At 36.8% G+C, this 20990-nt stretch overlaps 2 protein-coding genes and 1 long non-coding RNA gene across 9 annotated transcripts; 2 read left to right on the top strand and 1 right to left on the bottom strand.

The window, feature by feature from the left end:
• Nucleotides 1–170: 170 nt before the first annotated feature.
• Nucleotides 171–2853, bottom strand: LOC100646220 (dual oxidase maturation factor 1). Its single transcript, XM_003394503.4, has 8 exons — nucleotides 2719–2853; nucleotides 2191–2447; nucleotides 1967–2024; nucleotides 1739–1873; nucleotides 1290–1509; nucleotides 970–1181; nucleotides 607–802; nucleotides 171–491 (listed from the first exon to the last, which is right to left on the bottom strand). The coding sequence occupies exons 2-8, from the start codon at nucleotides 2353–2355 to the stop codon at nucleotides 311–313; spliced, it is 1167 nt and encodes a 388-aa protein (XP_003394551.1). The 5' UTR covers nucleotides 2356–2447; nucleotides 2719–2853; the 3' UTR covers nucleotides 171–310.
• A 377-nt stretch (nucleotides 2854–3230) lies between these two features.
• LOC125384683 lies at nucleotides 3231–4514 on the top strand. The gene is made up of 4 exons (XR_007223351.1): nucleotides 3231–3358; nucleotides 3804–3929; nucleotides 4236–4339; nucleotides 4423–4514. It is a non-coding gene; the product is annotated as an uncharacterized LOC125384683 (long non-coding RNA).
• A 958-nt stretch (nucleotides 4515–5472) lies between these two features.
• On the top strand, nucleotides 5473–20152 carry LOC100643073. 7 transcript variants are annotated; one of them, XM_020868656.2, is made up of 5 exons: nucleotides 5473–5582; nucleotides 5636–5874; nucleotides 11927–11971; nucleotides 12775–13008; nucleotides 15190–20152. In XM_020868656.2, the coding sequence occupies exons 2-5, from the start codon at nucleotides 5733–5735 to the stop codon at nucleotides 19281–19283; spliced, it is 4515 nt and encodes a 1504-aa protein (XP_020724315.2). In that variant the 5' UTR covers nucleotides 5473–5582; nucleotides 5636–5732; the 3' UTR covers nucleotides 19284–20152. The 7 variants fall into 7 exon arrangements, with proteins under 7 accessions (XP_020724315.2, XP_012176357.2, XP_012176355.2 ...); XM_012320967.2 differs by lacking the exon at nucleotides 5473–5582 and having other exon boundaries at nucleotides 5770–5874; nucleotides 11927–12095; XM_012320965.3 differs by lacking the exons at nucleotides 5473–5582; nucleotides 5636–5874 and adding an exon at nucleotides 9488–9610.
• The last annotated feature ends 838 nt before the right edge of the window (nucleotides 20153–20990 follow it).

Below are 20990 nucleotides of genomic sequence, written 5' to 3' on the forward strand. Positions count from 1 at the left end.
AAGGTTCAGTGAGCATTTATCACCTATGTTAATTTCTCAATTAATTATTAGATAATTGGTTAATTAATTTAAAGAGACATCTGATTAATTAAGTAAATAAAAGAGTTAATTGAACTTATGTCCTCAAGCGGTCAAACAATTAAGTTTATCAGAAAAATTAGAAAAGCATATTTCATTGTAGTTACTGTTTATTCCCTTTCTTTCTCCATAGGAGTTCTAGGGCTAAACTTACAGTTTTAAATGAACAAAAACTTCTGTTGAAACATATTGAGGAATTTGTTAACACTAAAAGATTATGTAGCATTTATAATCAAGTATTGATAGGTCTACGTGAAGACGATGGAAACGGATAAGACCAGTTGTTCTTTGATGAATCTTCATTAGAGTCATGGTGAAATTCTGAAGGCTCGTGTGACGTATATCCTCGATTTATCACACCTTGTGTCTCTTCCTTGATATCGTGTCTATTTTGTAGCTTGGAAGACAATTGACTGAAAGGATAAAAATTCCAGATCTATGTAATAAGTTCTAAATCGCTATACTCAAGCCTGCTGCTGATTAATCCAACATATCATATAATTAAGCAAACATGAATTAAAATAGAACCTTATTATACGATCACCAAATGAATCCTCGATTTTAGGTAATCTTCGCCTGACGTTCCTCGTATCGAAACTCTCTTCTATGATAACATGTCTGTCGTACGGCGTATCGTAATCAACTTCCAATATCGTAGAGAACTGATGAGGAAAGATCATGTCTATCGCCGTAATCACCACTCCAGTGAACATACATCCGATACCTAGAAGAATTCACTTCCTGAGGATCCAATTTTTCCTTTTTCATCAATCATATATTCTATCATACATTCAATTCAAACAACATTTCATCTTCAGGCATTTAGATTTAAAACTGTAGATCTTCTTAACTTAGATTTTAGACTCTAGAGCTGAAGATAAAAGTACTAACCAGCTAACAATACAAGCCAATAATTCCATCCCAAATTAAAAGCAAGAATGGAACCATCGATATGTGCAATGAGAGGCTCGCAAGGTAAAAGTGCCCAGTAGATTAAATTGGTCAGAAGCATACATATCCCGGTGAAGATCATGCCGTAAGCGCCGTATCGTGGCACTATTATTAATAACAGGTTCATCATGGCCCAAGAAGTAAAGGACGTCCTAGAAAGAAGCAATTAGTCAACGTATAAATAAAAACGAAAGATACAGTCAGGACAGAAGAATGAATTAAGAGTGACTCAATGGCAAAGGTATTTTCTCGAGGCATACCAGAGCATTAGCGACGCGTAGTAACCAGCTTGTCGATATTTGCTTCCCCAGGAAAAGCCTTCTTGATGAAGACTGAAGTATTCGGCTAGAGAAACTATAGGAAACGGTGCACCCTGGTTCAATGCTTGCTTAAAGGCACTCGTCATCTCTCCTGTACTCCTCCACCAGAATCTTTCGTTATACTCCACGTCGTCCATTGGATTTTCGCTACTTGGTAGCACTTTATGTGGAAATTATTAAAATAATGAAAAGAGAATAACTTAAATATTAAATAGCGTTATATAAGAGCATTAATTTAAGATGCATCAAATTATATTTGAACCCATTTTCTAACAACTGAAGCAAGTCATTTGTAATACTGTTTCATAATTGAGAAAGTGACCTCGAGCAGACAATTGATTTTGGACGCACAATAGGCGACAGGCGGCAGGTTTATTATAGCAACTTACGCCTGTAGGTGATGTTTATATGCATCAGACCGATATATCCTCCGATTTCCGCAGCAGTTTTCTGTCTCGAGAATGCACTGTATGTGCTAACAATGGTGGCGGAACTGGTGTGCCAGGATGATCCATACTGAGCGACTGTAATCATATAAAAGGAATCACATACATAGATATACATATAGTTCAATAGGAAAAAGTCAGTTAATTGCGAGCAAAGTGGACTACACAAACCTTGGATCGACGCTCCAACGAAAAGGCTCAATGTCACCGTGAGGAACGTGCTAATACGCTGTCAACCATAAAAATTTATAATTCATATCAGTAACCAAATAATTAAAAATTATACTCATAATTATATCATTAACTGAAGAATTAAACTTTAAGTTAAGGATAAAAAGAGATTAAACTTTAAATTTGGGATAAATTGGGGATAAAAGGAAGAAGGAAGTACTGACCTCCTTTCGTATTCCAGGAAATATGACAAGGAACGCGGTAAAGATGGTGCCGAATATAACAAACACAATCACTAGAGGAACATCTCCCGTGACAGGTGTACGATTACTATAGCTATACAACGTGGGTCCTCCGTCTATACGGAAAGCGTCGAACCATCCCTTCATCTTTTTAATCGAATCTTCGAGTTCCCTTCGACCTTCAGGGAACCGGCCAGTTCCGGTTCTCCTTGTAGACCACTTGGCATCAGTGGCTTTCCCTGAGCATCCATCGAGTATAAATGTAACAGAGAGCAAATCACTGTGAATTTTACCCTTCTGCGCTCTTTATTTTCAAATTAAACGTTTCTATTCTTGGAAAATTTCTTAAAGCATGAAACAATCACGTGTGACTTCTCGTTTCAAATTTTTCTTACAGATTTTCTTAAAACACTCAAAATCCTTTTTTCAGTTCAAACCAAAACGAAATTAGGATCACAGTATAAGTAATAGGAAACAGTATAAAGTCAAAGTTTCTAAGAATTTGTGTACCTTAGGTCGCCACGCTCTGGCTACCAGCACCCAAGGACGATTATTGTGAAAGAACGATGCACGATGCGGGCACCTGCACTGCGAACATGGAAGGTTCGAAGGCAGCTCGAACACTAAGAGCCACAGTAGGTTAACGGGTCTTCGAAAGCGATCTCCAGGCATGGAGTAGAGGGGACTGAGAGTCTTAACGTGTTTAAGAGGGGAGCATGAAAGAGAAAAAACGGACCAGGTGGGGCTGGCTAACTCTCGAAGGAGTCAGCCACCACCTAGTCCAAATAGAGGAGGCGAAGAGGGACAAAAGGTGTTCTCGATCAGCTGAGCCAGGAAAACGCGGCTCAGAGCGAGAGGTGCGTGTCTGGCGCGTTTTATTTCGGCAGATCGGCGATCGATGATCCCGGATGACGACACGAGACGTGACACGTGAGCGTGGATCGCGTGGCATGCTTGATGGCACGCGGGCGACTTCGACGCCTGCACAGACGATGACGCTTGCACCTCGATTCCCGGGGAATTTTTTTCGTGTTTCGTCACACGTACACCTGAAATAAATTCTGGTTAAGAAGAAGAATATTTAAATGAATTTATTTGGAGATACGAATATAATGGATTATGTAATGGATTGCATGGTTGTTTATTTAAGGTATGATTGTTTGTTATTAAGAATAACGTTAAAAATTTATTACTACTTTGCGTTTCACCACATGTATGCTTAAAATAAGTTCCTGTTAAGAAGAGGAGTGTTTAAGTGGATTTACTTGGAGATGTGACTATAATGGATAATGTAATGGATTGCGTGGTTGTTCATTTAACGTATGAGTATTTATTATTAACAATAACACTAAAAATTTATTATTATTTCGTGTTTCGTCACATGTACGCTTAAAATAAGTTCTAGTTAAAAAGAGGAGTATTTGAGTGGATTTACTTGGAGACGTATCATTAGTTGATGCATTGGATTTTTAAGTTGTTAATTTAAAGTGAATATATGTTTATTAATTGATCATAATCTTATTATTAATGATAATATTAAAAATTTGCTATTACATGTTATGACTAATCAAAACATGAACATGGTTTTCTTGTAGAAGCTTAAACGTAGAAAAAGTGTGATGAAAGTTACTGGAAATGTAAAAGAAACTTCTAAAAGAAAATATAATAGCATTATTCGACAAATTTTTGAAAGTTCTTATAAATCTGGAATAATGAGACAAGTGAGTAGGAAAGTAATATTAAAAGCCAATGAACAAAAAGAGCGATAAGACATGCAACAGTTAATTGAGTTTCTGGGGTAGTCGAGAATGTGTAATGATGTTACTAGATGATCTGCATGAAACTATGATGATTAAACAGAAAGAAAGCAACGTGGATTTAGTCTCATCCTGCACGTCAATTAAGTAACGTTCATGCTTCAAGTTCAATTAGTTCAAGAGGAAAGAGGCACTCTAATTACTTTATAATTATAAAAAATGAAGATAAACGGTGTCATATACATAAATATATATGTAACTGGATTTCAGGCGCAATTAAAGCTAAGAATCAGTATCGTAGACGTCCAACTAGCAGCATTTAACTATTAAAGGAGACTACATTCCAAAACTACATACTCATTATCCAACGGAAGGTCAGTATCATTCACTTCATCAGACTCGTTCAAACCCACTATCCTTCGTCTTATATCTTCCACTAATTTATGTTCTATTTCAGGCTCATTCTTATTATCCTGAAATTATAATAGATAGCGCTTGTTAAAGTAATAATATGGAACGTTTAATAAAATTCGTAAGCAATTACGGTAGTGTCTATTTATGATTTTTACGTAATTAGTTACAACTTTACTTATTTGTCTACACTATATTATTAGTTAGTATATATTACTCTCTTTATTTATTACTTCTCCTGGTTCATTAATTCTTTAGAAATATGTTGCATTATGTCTCCTTTATTCAGATAGATAATTAATAACAGCTTAAAAACAATGATTTTTATTGATAAATTTATTTATCACAAGAACATGGCATAAATAATCCTAAATTTCAAGGTATATATTAAAAAATAACATCTGTAACCGTCACCTTTCTTTGTACTTTATTTGTAAAAGTAATTATCATGACTACGTATGAGACTTTTAAGACTTTTAGGCGACTTAACTGATAAAACAAAGATCTTTCCTACAATCTGAAAACTATCCTATCCTAACAGGTACTGTCATGGAATAAAATTCCATCCCATACGAATTTCATTTTAATCTGATCGTCTCGCGATGGTACATCACATTCTAATTAACGTTTTACATTTTTATCTAATAGTAATAAAACCTGTATTCGTTTAATATCATTGATGTCTAAACTAAAAAGAATAATCCTACGCAAAACAACACCCATGACAGAATTAATTTAATTAATTGTAATTTCGTTTAACGACAGCTTTTAAGTATTAAAAAGCCACATATCTATAACAGCAACGAAAAGCCTAAATTCAGCACACTAACCGATCACCAGAGTAATATTTCTAATCGAGCCATAGAAACTCGTCAACGCGGACAAGCTCTCGAACCGAACTCTCACCTGACTCACATCCTCCGCTCCGCAATAAAAGCAACCCACAGAATACTGGTCAACGGAGTTACTGGAACGTAAAATCCCGGATACGAGCTACCGTTTTTCATTCATACGGCCACGGCCAGGTGTCCACTCGACTGGTACTCGCACACGTAGCTTGATTATCACGCGCGACGTTCGTTTAGAAGCAAAGAGGAGGATCCTCTAGTCTGTGCCAAGAAGGTGGACCACTGGTGAGCGCGTGTCCGCGTCCGGTACCGGAAGCGTACACCTCGATCCAATCGTCACGACGTACACGATAGCGAGGTATGCGTCCAGGCTGGTCCATAGTGCCGGCAATAACTCGGCTGCTATTTCAGGAGATCTAATTCGAGCCGGGTGACGGTAAGCTTTTAACAGCAGCGCTGCTAGCATCATCCACCGTCGTCGCCAGTGCCACCACCACCACCACCACCTATGGCACCTCCACCACCACCACCGCCAAAGACGACGATAACCACCGGAACGAAGAGTCTGGTGGCAGAGAGGCTGGTGCTCGCGCAGTCTCCCGTGCGCGCAGTTCCTCAATACACCGACACTGTTCCTCTGATCCTTCAAGGTAAATCATATATCTCATCGTTTTTTAATTAAATCACGTCGATTAGGCTATGGTTATGGTGGGGTGTTCCGATGAACTGTAGTTTTAATGGATATGTCAGAAAACTCAAATTCAGAATGTCTCGTATAACGCGCGTAACATATTTGGAGAGGATTTCTAGTCACTCGATACATACAAACCATGTGTCGCTTTTTGGAATAAGATTTTTACATTTTGTGGCTGATGAAAGTATCTGAATACATCAGAGCAATCAAATAGCAATTTAGAATGTTTGGGATAACTGATAATATATTTAGAAAAGGTTTCTAATAGCTTGATGCATATGAACCACGTGTTGTTTTCTGAAATAAGATTTTTTCAAACGCTCATAGTTATCGTAGAAAACTTTCATGTATATGTACCTGACTAGAAAGACTATGTGCACATCGTTGTATTTATTATAACATTTATACGTTAATTAGTTAGGTCCAAGCATACTTAACAACACTTACATATGATTACGAAAGTTTGATACTATGAAAATGAAATGTAGAACTTGATGAAAAATTGCTTTATTAGGAGATACAATTTTTTATAACCACTGTATATTTAGTGCAAATGAATTATCCGTTATATTAATAAGCCTGAATATTCAATGGGAACATCACTTAACGCTTATTATACATATCTTTAATATGGCTATTCGTACTGTATACTGATTTTTTTACTAAATATATGCTTATAATAAATATCTTGTAACTTTTATATATATACAGTTTCAGATTGGTTTCACGATTTTATAATCACGATAGTCGTGTGTCATTACAGTGTCAATGAAATTTCAAAATGTATTACGTAACATACATAACATGTACATGAAAGTTTCCTATGGTAAGTGTTCAAATACTTTTAGCAGCTACTGTATGCATATACAATGATTTTTACGAGTGTATGCATTTCGGCCTTCGAACGTTTCATTTGTCAGAACACGCGTTTATTGTAGCTATAGCCTTATTTGCTCTTCGTCGTCAATCTTCTTAAATCGTCAAGTCTCCTTCCCTCTATTTACTTGCTGTTAGAGAATGAAGTATTAAGAATAAATAATAGTTGGTTGTAAAAGAGAATCGTAAAAGGAAGATAAAGAGGAAGACAGGGAATTCGAATAGAGAATTCATGTTTCAAAAACAGAGTTTTAACGCGAACGAAGAACTGCCAAGAGAGACTCGTCATAGCATTGATAATGATTAAGTTGTGCTACAACGATTGAAGATTGTTGGACGTATGCCCCTTAAGTTGACTCGATTCATGTACGTCGCCAAAATCGGCCAGCTTTCAAGCAACAAACTGCTCGCTTGGCAGACGTCCACGAGGAACGTGTGGACCGCGATCGCCTCGAATTTGATCGCCTGGTATCTCGCGCGTTTTGGAACAGAAGGTCGTAAGACACATAGACGCATATTTTGCATAAATGTAAAATCGTTCGCTAAAGCTTAACGAAGACCAATCAGGCTTTCTTGAGGTGGACATTAAAAAAGCGTCTATCACGTTTTATTTATTTCGAATGGTTGAAATTCATTGGCTTTTGTAATCTCTAGGGACTTGATGCCTCCTTACCAACGAATAGCAGTTGTTTCGATGAACTTATAATAGATGGAAGCGATATAGTGAATGTATGAATCATAAAATCGCTTAGTGATTAAAGTTTACAACTCTCGACGACTGTGACAATTAATTTGAGACATAATAGGTTTCATAAGGAGCCTAATATTAACTCAGAATCAATTCTTTCTTTGCAGTATATCTAAGAGAAATGAAACCTAAGTGGAAATTGTTATATAGCATAATGTTTCTGCGTCTTTTAATTTTCCACAAACGCGTTAATCATTCGCGATATATTTATCATAATGTTACTTCCACAATGTTACTTCAATTTCTTTTATTTAAAAGAATACTAAGCGAATCCTTGGAATTCCCTGCCGTAATAATATTAAAAAGATTCTCGAGAATATATTTCAATTAATCGAGGAAAAAATTATAAATGATACTTTCGCTAAGACAACAAATCACAGAAAAAACTTTAATATAACTAGGGCTTAACTATGTTTTATGACCTTACTGTATCGTCTTGCCATATCCATCTGTTATACCTTTCTACATTAATAAATGAAACAGACGTGAATTAAGTAGGAAAATATTTTGAAAAAAACTGAAGGCAGGGAGACGTCTACCACGGTGAAACTTCTCAGAACTATTTATAAAGCACACGGCCTCGTGGTAGAACGCGGTTGCCTATCATGGTCGTCCCGCGTGCAAAGCAAACTGACCGGAACTTTCGCCCGCTTTCTCACCCTCGATCTTGCAGAGGCTTTGCAAACTTGATCTTTGCATAAGTAAATGATGTGCGTTTCGTAGATGATAGAGGATTCTTGCTGAGTAACGTCTTGCTTTAAGAGTCATTGACACGACCTTTTTTCTGAGCTTCTGCTGTTAGGAATGTATTTATGAATGTACGTACGGACGTATTAAAATGCTGAAAGCTGGACGAGACGAATGGCAAGTTCTACGTAAGTAGGTTTTTCGTTACCTGAAAAGTTTCTTGTCTTCTATAAATAGATAATATACTTTTCTTATGGCAAGAAGATTAGTAATTTATATGAAGGATTTAAGTTTATTTGATTTAATATCCTAGTCTAGTCTAGTTTCGATTAAACGTTCTAAGTATTAAACTTATTGTTAGACGGTTAGTTGATTTTTATGGATAAGAAGCCTTCTTTGGAGGCAGGAAAATAAGTATTTAACAATCTATAAACAGGTTTTAAGGTTTCGTTAATATTCTAATTTATTTTAATATTCGTGGTACTTTCTAAATATCGAAGTTATGATATTGGCTCTTCTGAATAGGAAGTGCATTATACTGTTTAATCCATAATCGGTAACATCGTGGTGTTAGCTTTTCTTAGATTTTCCCTAATGTATCCTTTTATAGTCCACAATTATTGAAAGTCGACGTTTGTGCGTAGGTTTCTTGTTATTTGCAAGATTAGCCTTCGGAGGTTGGATATTACCCAAAACTACATTATACTCAATGGATATTTCTTAAATGCTTGAAACGAATATTTTGCAATTTCTCAAACTTTTATCTAAAAATTGAATCCCCCGTTATTATCATTACTACCTATTCCTCTTATTATATTAATTTTATTATATTGATTATTATGTTAATATTATTATTTCTACTTGTTTTTCTTTTATTATAGCCATCTGCAATTATACGCAATTGCAATGGACTTTCACAAAGTCTATAGTTAGAAATTTGTCATACGAAACAACGATAGGTACAGAAAACATAGAAACTTGCACGTTCCTTAAAATACTCTTTATGATCACGTTGTGCGAACGTTTAGTCTTCGTTCTCTGTCCCTTTGTTGCTATTCTAAGGTATCAACACGAGCATCTTTTCTGAGTGACTAAAAAACACTTCTCAAGAGATTGGAATAATGCCGGAAAGACATTTAGGAATAACGCGCGATTTTGTAGCTTTTGCGTTGATTTCTCAGCGAAAGAAGTGAATGAGTAAACGCTTTTGGATTGCGCAACGTTCACGGAAACGTTTATTATAGTACACAAAGCAACAACTGAACCGTTTGTTTAACTCTATTTCCAAAAGATTCGCAGTCAACAGTGATACCAGCATAACTGAAGACCGAAACACTTTTATTACCATCGATTAAAGAATTCTTAAGCATCCTGATACAGTGTACGTATCGTTTCTCGTTGCTCCATTTTTATAAATATTAATTTCTATCTGTTATATTTATTTCTATTTGTAAATTTCGACTTATTTTGTTCGCTTCTACTAATGTTTATTTATTTCTCGCCTTATTTGTAATTCGCTCGTTCTATTCCATTCTATAAGATATTTTATTACGTCAAAATTTTTCAAACGATATACAGCAAATAATAGTTCGTAATATGAGTCTCTCAAAATCCAAAGTAATCAATTTCACTTTTCGTAAATTTCTCGATATTATTAATAGATATTATTAATAGTGAGACGAGTGATTTCCTTCCGTAAGTTTATTTATCACGAGGATACGACACGAATAATAATAAATTCGAAACATTAACATCGTACCTCTATACTTCTTAATTTACGTAACTAATCAGTGCGACTTCTGAATAGTTCGTATAAGTGAAAAAATGAATTGAAACTAATTCAGCGCAAGGGTTAAACTTCGAATACTATGAAACTATTTCGCGCGGCATTAAACGAGACGAAAAACGTTCTAGAAACGATCGAGACAGCGGAATAATTTACGAATCGCGATTCCAAATATGTAATCGGTATACTGTATCGGGAGCATAGCTTGCATAGAATCGGCCGCAGAGGACTTCCTAATTTCCGTATTCGCGAAAACGGGTCAAAGCTATTTTCGCGCGAGGCCTGTCGTGTTCGAAACAGCCGCCAACGCTTCTCTGCCATCGAGAAATGCACCAGACTAGACCTAGAGTCGTTCATTTAACGTTCTCGACCTGGACGCGATCGCATGCGGTTCATTTTCGCGGAAACGCTGGATCGGGAATCCTGAAAACGCGCCGGTTACTATTATTCGCGTTACTATACTCACGTCCAATGAAAGTGGCTCAATGTCGCGGTTAAATAAGAACTGAGAGACGAAAAGTGGCGAATTCTTCGTCCTTTTTCTTTCCTTTATCGTGATATAATCGGAGAAGAATAAGGTGATTGCAGAAGCTTTTTGTGCCAAAGGTAGATTAATATTGTGAGATTGGGACAGAGGGATGTGAAAATTGTTGTTTTTGAAAAATTTGTTTGAGCAAAAAGATGGGATAATATTGTGACTAATTGGAGATCGACAGGAAAAAGGTATTAATTTTCACGTGGAGAAGAAAAAGGTAATTAGAGAAATTTTCTTTAGCAAAAGTAGGTTAATATCGTGAAGGAAACTTCTGTTTTTGAAAAATTTCTTTGAGCAAAGATATAGGACAATATCGTGATTAATTAGAGATTGAAGAAGAAAAGATGAAAATTTCTGTTTTTAATGTGGAGAATTTGGAGAAGAACGAGATAATTGCGACAGAGTATTAAAGTAAAAATAGATTACTTCGTTCGATATTGTGAAATTGGGACAGGAAACGTCGAAATTTCTGTTTTTGAATAGGGCTTGAGAGAGGAAAAGTGAACATTCGTTCTGCTTTAACGTAGTGTAAATGTTGAAGAAGAACGAGGTAATTAGAAATCACGTACTCAAGCAAACTAGATTAATATTGAATAGGATTTGGAAGAAGAATAAAGTGAAAATTTCTGTCTTTATCTTAGAAAAATTAGAGCGGAACGGGGTAATGGAGAAATTAGGCAAAAATAGATTAAGATCATAATTGAATAGTGCGATTGGTAAAGAAAAGGAGAAAATTTCTTTTATTCACGTGGAGAAGTTGGAAAATAAATAACTAATAAAACACAAGCAAAGGAAATTTATTAAAGTAGAAATAAATTAATATCGTAGTTGAATAAAAATTTCAAGAGCAAAAGTGTAAGATTCTGTTCTAATGCGAGAAAGTTCAAACGGAGCTAGTAACAAAACTCGAAACAATAAATCACTATTACTTTTAGAATTCAGATAAAGATCAAGAATCAAGACAAAATAAATTGAAATTTTAGTTGAATAAAAAAGTTTCAACAGAGAAATAACGAAAGATTTTTCTCTAATATGAGAAACTTGAAACAGAACTAACAAACAAAGCTAGAAAAATCATTCAACTAAGAACAGATTGTTATTGAAATTAAATAAAAATAAAAAAATAATGTTAAACCGAGAAGAAACTTCAAATCAATAACAGAATAAACGTGAAATAGCAAATAAAAAGCAATATACAAATCTTTTTATAATATGTAACAGATGTAAAATGAACGTTATAAAAAGAAAAAGAAATGAAGAATCATACTGTTCGTTCGAGTTCGTTTGTTATTTCATCGATTTATTTTTACTACGCTTGTAATACCTTACGAATATCGACAGCTCGCTTGAAGAACGATGTTTGCTTTGGGTTCCAGGCAGCCAGTCGAAGATCCAGAGGATCAAAATGTCGGAGGCGGAAGGTGAGGTCTTCTTTACGAGCTGGCGTCACGATCTTCTTTGAATATCTTTGGCCTACGATTATTCGAGTATCGTATGATAGATAATGAACGAGCGAAATTGGTCTACGTTAACTCAGGGAAAAATGTACGATGATCGCGGCTTTTGAATAAATACGATAGGGCGTACGATTGTCTGTAAAACGTAACATCATTAACGAAACATTACTTCTTCTCTTTTCTCTCATCTTTGAATCCTGACATTCTTTTCTCAATTCATCACATTGAATTGTTAAAGGACGTTCTCTGCACGTGACTACTAAAAAAGGAAAAGTTAAAAAAAAAAGACGAAAGAAAGAAAATAAAACGAAGTACGTACATCTTTCTGCGATGTAACCATTGCTGTGTTTTCTGCTACGTTAACCCTTTAACAGTATAGCCTCAGAAAAATTCGAGAAAATCATCGAATACAATACTACGTTTATAATATATTAGTAATCTATCGTTATTTACAGCTGCAAAAAGTATTAGCACATTATTGTGTCCATTATAACATTCACGTACAAATTCATTAGGTTCAGGTTTATTAAATTTCATATTATTTGCTAATACTTTCGTATAACTACAAAAATTTGACTGTTTAAGAATAAAATGTAGAGCCTGATAAGCCTCTTTACTGGGAAATAAAGCCACGTGCCAATACTTTTTTGTAACCGCTATATCTTGATATAAATGAAAGGTGTGCAGATCCATTGTTGATAAAAAAAAAAACTGCTTCATTCTCTTCATCTGACACGGTCCATTTTAATGCCATTAAATTTTTCCAGATATTCAAAACGTCGTGGAGAACCATAATTTCCAGAACATCGTCGAGGGAGAAAGTGGAAAATCAAACACAGTGGAATATTTAGACATCCACGAGGATATTCCAAAGGAAACCGTAAAAGAATATCCGGAAGAGACCAAGGAGGAATTATTCAAAGAGGAAAAAGAGAAGGAGACGTACGTGGAGAACGAGAGGAAATCGATGGAAATAGAGAAGAAAGAGGCCGCACAACCAGGTTCGTGACGCACGGTAATTCGAGGATAGATGGATCACCTGTTTCGAATCGAACAAATCTAGCTCAACGCATTCCGTGGTTGTTAGTTGCGTGTGAAATGAAACGCGAAGCAATTTCAAGGATTGTTAAATCCTTGTATTTTAGTCTGTTATCTTCTGACTAAACAATCACCTAACTTCGATTTAACAAACCTATATAATTGTTATTTTCTATCGATCTTTACGCTATAAAGAGTACTATGCTACGATCTGGATAAATTAGGCACTTTATTTAACCACTTAATGCACATACCTCTGATATATGTGGATCTATGTGTAATAGATTGTTTTTAGTCTATCGATTATTTTATTCACTCATTTTTATGAACTTAAGCTGAGCTTATACTAAAATATCTTAATATGTATAATATAAAAGATATATTATACATTTATTTTCAGTGTTCCAGTGTCAATTAGCTATTATAAAGTGCCAGTTAATTATTATAAAAAATTCGTAAACCGAGGAAAGATTTATACGTTAAGGAGCTAAATGTTATTTAATATAAATTAAATGCACTAGCTGTTTATAGCAATCCGAACACTTTGAGTTTTAAGCTCTTTCAGATTAATCTAAATGTATGAATTCAAGAAACTTGAAATATCTTGATCAATGTAACCTGGTATTTACTTGACTTGATTCTCAAGTTTTTACACTCGTTCGCGTTCAACCAGTTACTTATTTCTTGACTATTTTGAACGAAGTAGTACGTGAATTTTACTAAACTGTAAAAGTTAATAAGAAATTAATAATTAGAAGTAGTATTTCTTATCTTCTTATAGAATTAGAATATAAATGAAAATTTTCATGTCAGGAACTATGGTAAAAGGAATAAAATTATCGTACTTTGATTTATCTATAATTTAGTAATTATAAATTAGATCTTGTCAAAATTAAACAGTTGCCCATTTACTTTTGAATTATACCGTACATACTTATATTTTATGCAAGCTAGAATCGCTGTTATTTTAATTATGTTAATCACTGTACCATGGACACAATTAGAATCTACAAGAACTCTTTAGAACAACTCGCCGAATTTCCAACTTCAAAATGAAACACCACAGAATAGAAATATAAAAAATCCTCTTATCAAAACGAAGATATAATTCCACTTTCTTAGTTATCGGTTAAGAAGAATCTCAGCCAATCCGAACGTTATCTATAAAATTGGTGTAATAACGAAGAGGTTGATCCATCTGGCTCCTTACCAAAGAAGCTAACCACCAATAAGACCCATAAGTAAAAACCTACTCTCCTTACATATATCTGCAATATCGTCTTCGTATCAACTTTTACAAATCAACCCAAAGAAACGTCTTCTTTTTAAAGAAGAAAAACGTGAAAAGGAACGAATGATGGAGTATCGAACTGGTTTGAATTTCGAATTAGCTGCTAATATGGGGCCGATCTCTCGTCTCGCTGCGCGGCGTCGTTCACGATTCGTCAGGGCTCTCTCTCCTCCGGTGGGCAGCTCCGCGAGGCGTTGAACGAGCGACCGAAAATAAATCCCCGCGGAGAATCCCGTGGCTTTTAAATAAAGCGAGCGCGACTGCCGGTCAAGCTAAGCGGCTCCTCCTCGCGAAAACGCGTTTCACGCGTTCCTTTTGCGTCTCGAGCCAACACACACCGACTTATTCTACTTCCACACGACTCTTGATTCTCTCTGGTCTCGCTAGAAAAATCAACAAATAAGAAATATCAAATACCCTTTCTAGTGTGACTAAAAAAAATCATAGTAAAGAAAAACAACGTACGTAAAAGGTATAACAGAAAAATAAAAAGGTATCAGAGACGAGAGAGGTAGATATTCCTTCGTGTATCGTACTTCCTCGTGTACCTTTAAAACCAGTTAACATCTCTAAACGATAGAAAAGATTCAAAGATGAAAAAAGTACATCTCCTCTCGTCTTTCGTGCTTCCTTGTGTATCGTCAAATAAACATAGAATATAAAAAGGACACAAAGATGAGAAAAATAGATCTTCCTTCGTATACTGTCAAAAAAAATAAAAACAAAAAAAGGGAATCAAAAATGAGAAAAATAGATTCTTCGTGTATCGTGCTTCCTCGTGTGCCGTCTCTGCGCTGTGTGTCCTCAGGTCGTCTCTGGGTTCAACCCTCGTCTCGTGTCGTTTCTTTTTCAGCGAGTTCGAGCACCGTGGACAACGACGAGAAAATCAAACGAGAGGAAACCTCGACAAGAAAAGAAGGGACTGCGACAGGTACCATCGATGGACGAAACGAGAACCAGCCAGTCGGTGAGTGGAATTCATTGCCGCTACTGGTAGAACGTCTACGCGCGGCTCTCGAGCTCTCCCTAGGGGGTCGCCGCGAGGACGAACCGCCAGCGCTTCCCGAAGACTCTGGTGTCGACTCCGAAGAGGACTTCCGGATTCGTACTTCCATGGAACAAGTTCTGGGCAACTGCAAGGAACCAGAATTGAAGAAAGACTTGAAATTCCTCGAAGATTTGTTACTATCGGATATACAGACTGCTTTGTCCCGTCTTCGAGAGACTTTAGAGAAAATCGACGTGAATGCGCTCGCAAAACACGGCGCAGCTTCTGATCCTACGAGTAAATTGCAGTTATTAAGGTTGGTATCTAGTTTGTTGTCTAGGCTACAGATGCCTGAGGAGACCACGGTGAAGATTCCTGTGCTTCCTTCGACGTCTTTGAGCAGGAGACGAAGAGGAACTAGACACACTATTGGTGTTTCTACGGAAGAATTGGCGAAGGCTAGAAAGTGGTTAGAAGAGGAAAGAAATAGTCTCCCTTTGGGAGAGATTTCGCCTGTTATAAAGGAACAGAAGGAACAGAATATATCTACAGTTAGTGCGATTGACAGAAAGCCGGAGGAAGTTCGTGATAAATGCACGAAAGACGCGATAAATCAAAGACAGTTACTAGAGGATAAGAATAAAGAAATTAGGGACAATAATTGTGTGTGTCGTGGGATCCAACAGGTGGATGCAGCTGATACTAAGACTATTGGAGAGCTAAATATGTACCAGGCTCCGTATAGAGCTAACAATTATCAAGAGAAAGAGAATAACGAGAATATTATTGAAGATAGCGATGAAAGAAGTCGCGTAAGCAAATTGGCGGCTATTCTTCGGCAACGGGCTGAGTTAGCTTCAAGTAGTGGAAGATACGGGAATAGTAACAAATTTAGTGCAAAAAAGTCGAAGATCAAACGTGCGAACACTATTGATATTCCTAGTTACTTGAAGCTTCAAGCTGAGACTCTTGGACATGAAGCTACGGGCTGTTTGTCCTTAAGAAAGCCAATTAGTGTTGGAGACAAATCGTTCAATTCCAGCAACGTTACCGTTCCTACTTTTCAACCTAAGACAGAAAACGATAGAAAATTCCTGGCTTTAATTACTAAAAACAACGAAACACCATCAGTTGCACCAGTAGTTCCCTTCAAGACGTTTGGACGCACCATGGATATGTCGTCACTGACTAACGAAAACTGGAACAGTAAATTTTCCAACATTAAAACAACCTTTGATAAACCAACGATGAGTGAAGAGAAGGATAATAAACCTTCTTTAAAGTTTCGAGCCAATAAAATGTTCCCTGGACCGGCTCAGGCACAAGTTTACTCTAATTCTACTCCAAATTATTCAAACTATTCTGCGCCAAATCCTCAGATGAAGATGGAGTCAACAGGTTTCAGGCATGCCCCTTCCTCTCCTTTTCGTAAAATAGAAAGATCTTTGCCGGGATCTCCATCCAAGGTTCCTCCATCCTACCATTGGTCAAAGAACGTTCCAGTACCGACAAATACACTGAAAGAAAAAGCTAGAATGATGTTTGATAAAGACACAACGCAACAATCTCCGAAATTTTCTAGAGCCAATGTAGAGAAACCTAGTTTTCCTCGACCACCGTGGATAGAACACGAGAAAAACGAGAACAGAGCCAATAACACGGTTACAGAGAACGGTAAACTGGATTATCGATCTTTTTGCAAACAGTTCGCGCCATTCGTTGGAAAAACTTCCATGGAAACGAAGAAACTCGAAGAACAGCGCCAAAGAGAACTGGCTCAACGAGACAACGTTACTGGAGTGGTGGATGGCAAGATTTCTTTCAAAGTAGTTCCAGACAAACGTGTTCAGACTCACGAGTATCCTCCTATGGAGCATCGAGGATCTAAAGACATATTCGAAGCGATAAAAACTGGAAAAGATCGTGAGAATCGATTTGGTGAGAATAATTTTGCAGATACTACATTGAAAGGTAGTTCATCAGTGGCCGTGCAAACTGGAATAAACGAAGAGCATCAGAACGAAGGTAGATCTTTCAGAGTGATGCCTAAAATTTCAAAAGGTCAGACCTTGGTTTGTAGTAACGCCGCTGTACAGACTTCTAACAAATTGGATAGACCAACGATATCAGTAAGTGATGTAGAAAGTGAAAAACAATGGAGACCTTTATTTTGCGAGCAGTCGGACTCTGATCAAGTGTCTGAAAATCATCAGAGATTTATTCTGGATCACAATCAGAATTATCATACTGTATCCAGTGGTTCTGAGTATAATAATCCTGTAGTGGTTCCTGGTGTACGTCAGATTCCTAGTGAGCAAGGTTTCAGAGAATCCTTGCCTTTTCAAGAAACGCAGAATTATGAGAAACAATTGTCTGCAAATCCTGTGAATAGTTACGAGTCTGAAGATAACCAAAAATATTCTTCTGCTTTGGTTCCTTCTGTTTTATTTAATGGTAACAATCCATCTGACGAAATATCAAATGCAGCAGAAGAAAAAGAGGATCTTCAGAAGACACCAGATTGGCCTATAGAAAGTTCGACTTTCCCGGATGATGAAAATATTCAAAATCAAGATATCAGCCCAGATATTGGAGTGGTTACAAGGTACACGTGTGCTATTGCAACGGTTGCATCGTCCGTGGATAGTCCTGAACCTCGATCAGAAGAAGTGGCAGTGGATTCTAGGACGTCTTCGTCACCTTCTCCTTCACAATTTTCTTGGTCCAGGTCTAGACCACCAACCAACGAGACTATCGCTTCAGAGGACGAAATTCGTCGACATAACTTGCTGCAACAGAGCTTGGTTCGTCGCCTGCAGAATGAAATCACTTCTTTGAATGATCAACCTCATCAATCTTCTAATTTCGGACAACACCTGACTGTTAGTCAAGCTCAGACTAAATCCTCGAGTCAATCTCCTAATTTAGTTCCTCAACAACAAAGTTGTAATCAATCAAACACTGTGTTGAATCATCAGCAACAGAGTTTTAATCAACCGAATATTGCATCCAGTCACCAGCAACAGAGTTTCGATCAACCAAATATTGCACCAAGTCGTCAACAGCAAAGTTACAAGCAACCAAATATTCCATTAAGTCATCAACAACCTGTAAACATGAATCAGAATGTGCACCATCCACAATCGACTTTTAATCAAAATATTCACCATCAACAATCGAATATAATTCACCAGGAACAAAGATACAATCAACCAGCAAACTTCGATCGACCGACAGGTTCCCAAGGACCAAGTCGATTTAAATATCTAACACCAGTTCCTCAAAAGAAGCCAGAGCCACCTCGGGCGCGTTCACCAGGACCAGTGACCGTGAACAGGGTGGTTGCTTTACGGGAAGCTTACGAACAGGTGCCAAACCCTCAATCGAAATCAATTCACAAGGAACGTTCTCCAGTTCCAAATGGAGCGGTACCAATCGACTCCAGTGACGAATATTTGGTATCTTGTGCGAATAAAACTTCTAGATCTATAGTGCTCTCGAAATCAGAGTCCTGGCACCAATTGGCTCTCTCCAATCGTTATCCTCGAGCACCTAAAATAAACACACCAGCATCGACATCTTCGTTTCAAAGCTCTCATCCAAAACCACCCAAACCAAAGTCTCCGTCTTCTCAGAAATTAAGGTCCAAACAATTTGAAGCGTCGTCAATGGCGGACAGCGTCAAGAAGATGGAAGATAAGATCAGACAGTATTTCGATCAACCAGGTGATCATGTAGAATCGAAAGATTCTTTGAAACACAGAAGATCACCTAGATTTGCGTCTAAAGGGATGGTTGGACTGTCTCGTAGTCGTACTATGCCTGGTTTATCCGATGAAAAATTGTGTCTTTCGATAACTACCTCTCAACAAATGCCATTACTAAACGTGAACACCGCAGATGTTGACAAAGTGTTCGACGATCTGTTCGAGGAAGCCACGAGGACGGATAATCAGTAATAAAACTGGTTTGAATCTCTTCGTTTATTTAGCGTGACGTGTATTTGAGGAATACAGGACGTCATATTGGATCCTCTTCGATGGGATCCGCTATTTCTTGGTGCAGCTGGATGATTTGTTTTATACTAACGATTCTGGTTGTGGAAAAAATTCACGATTTCTAGTCGTCGATAATTGTAATTATCCTCCTGTCTTAGGAGAAGATCTCTAGTATCGTGTCCGAATCTAAGGTTCGTCTTGGACAATTATCGATCTGCTCGCGACGTTGCAGAGTGTCTTTCATAAATTAAGAAATCAAAGGGAACGAGTAGAAAAAATGGATATAAAACTGTGTGAGGAGGAACAAGTGATAGATAACGTTGTAATATTTAATTGGCAGCGTTGCTTGTTGTGATGCGGAGAAGACATTAAGTGAAGCTTCGAAGCTACCAAAAGGAAGTTTAAGTGAAGTGACAAATAAAAATAATAGATCTTCATGTAGAAACTTAAAAAGGAAACAACAACAACAACAACAAAAAAAGAAAAATTACTGAAGGCAGTGGATCTGCGTGGATATTAACAGAGGAGATCAAGCCAACGTCGAAAGCCATACATGCATACATACGTTAAAGTGAAGTGAGCATAAAAAATAATAAATATTCGTATAGAAATAAAATTAAAAAGAGGAGTTATTGAAACCAGTTGATCTATGTGCATTTCGACAGAGGAGATCAACTAACGACGAGAATTATACATAACTAATTAACAACATTGTTTGTTGTGTATGACGCGACTTACAGTACAGAGAAGACATTAAGTGAAGCTTCGAAGCTACCAAAGGAAGTTCAAGTGAAGTGAAAAATAAAAATAATAAATCTTCATATAGAAACTTAAAAAAGAACAAAAAAAAAAAAGAAAAATCATTGAAAGCAGTGGATCTGCATGAATTTGAAGAGAGAAAAGATGAGCCAACGTCAAAGGTCGTTCGTCGAGGAAACAAGACTGAATGCTAAAATGATTATTGCTCGCGTGTTCAGCACGAAAAGGGGCGCGCGTTCTCTCACGGAGGAAGTTTCCTCTCTTGTTTCGCGTCGAAGAAACGCCCCATGTGCGCTTTTCACTCTTGTTTGTTTCATGTTTCATTTTTTTCTTAATTTTCTTTTCTTCTTTTCTTTTTCTTTTTTTGTTCTTCTTCTTTTAATAAGCCTCGAGTCGCGCTCTGCGCGCGAACACGTTTTGCGGACGGACGTTCAGAGTCGCTAGAAGGTCGTGCCAAAGCCCGAATAAAGCAGTGAGTCACAGCCCTTCTTTTGTTGATCCTTTTTTGACGCGCAGTAGCGTGTAGCTTGCACCAGCCGGACTGTGCACGAAGTTTGAATAGTAGCATACAGTGATGAACAAAATTGTTGGCACATAACATCCTATTTTCTATAAACTTATGTGTGAATTTGGGAAAACACGATTCTTTGCTCAACGTTCTTGTGAAATACGCTGCGTAACTATAGAACTAAAATCTTGAATGTTTAAATTGTTAGGTACCAGATGGAAGGTAGAAAATCTGACCAAAATCGTGCAAAATTATAGTTAGACTTACAACAATTTCATTTTATTGTATACTGAGCTCAATTTTTGTAAAATCAAATATTCTATTATATCGGTGCTGTTGTTATAAAATAGAAATAAACTAGTTTCCATCTTTTTTCTCTTTCTTCTTTTCTTTAGTCTATC

This window comes from Bombus terrestris, chromosome 3, assembly GCF_910591885.1.
Source record: "Bombus terrestris chromosome 3, iyBomTerr1.2, whole genome shotgun sequence".
In the NCBI taxonomy this organism is placed as follows: domain Eukaryota; kingdom Metazoa; phylum Arthropoda; class Insecta; order Hymenoptera; family Apidae; genus Bombus; species Bombus terrestris.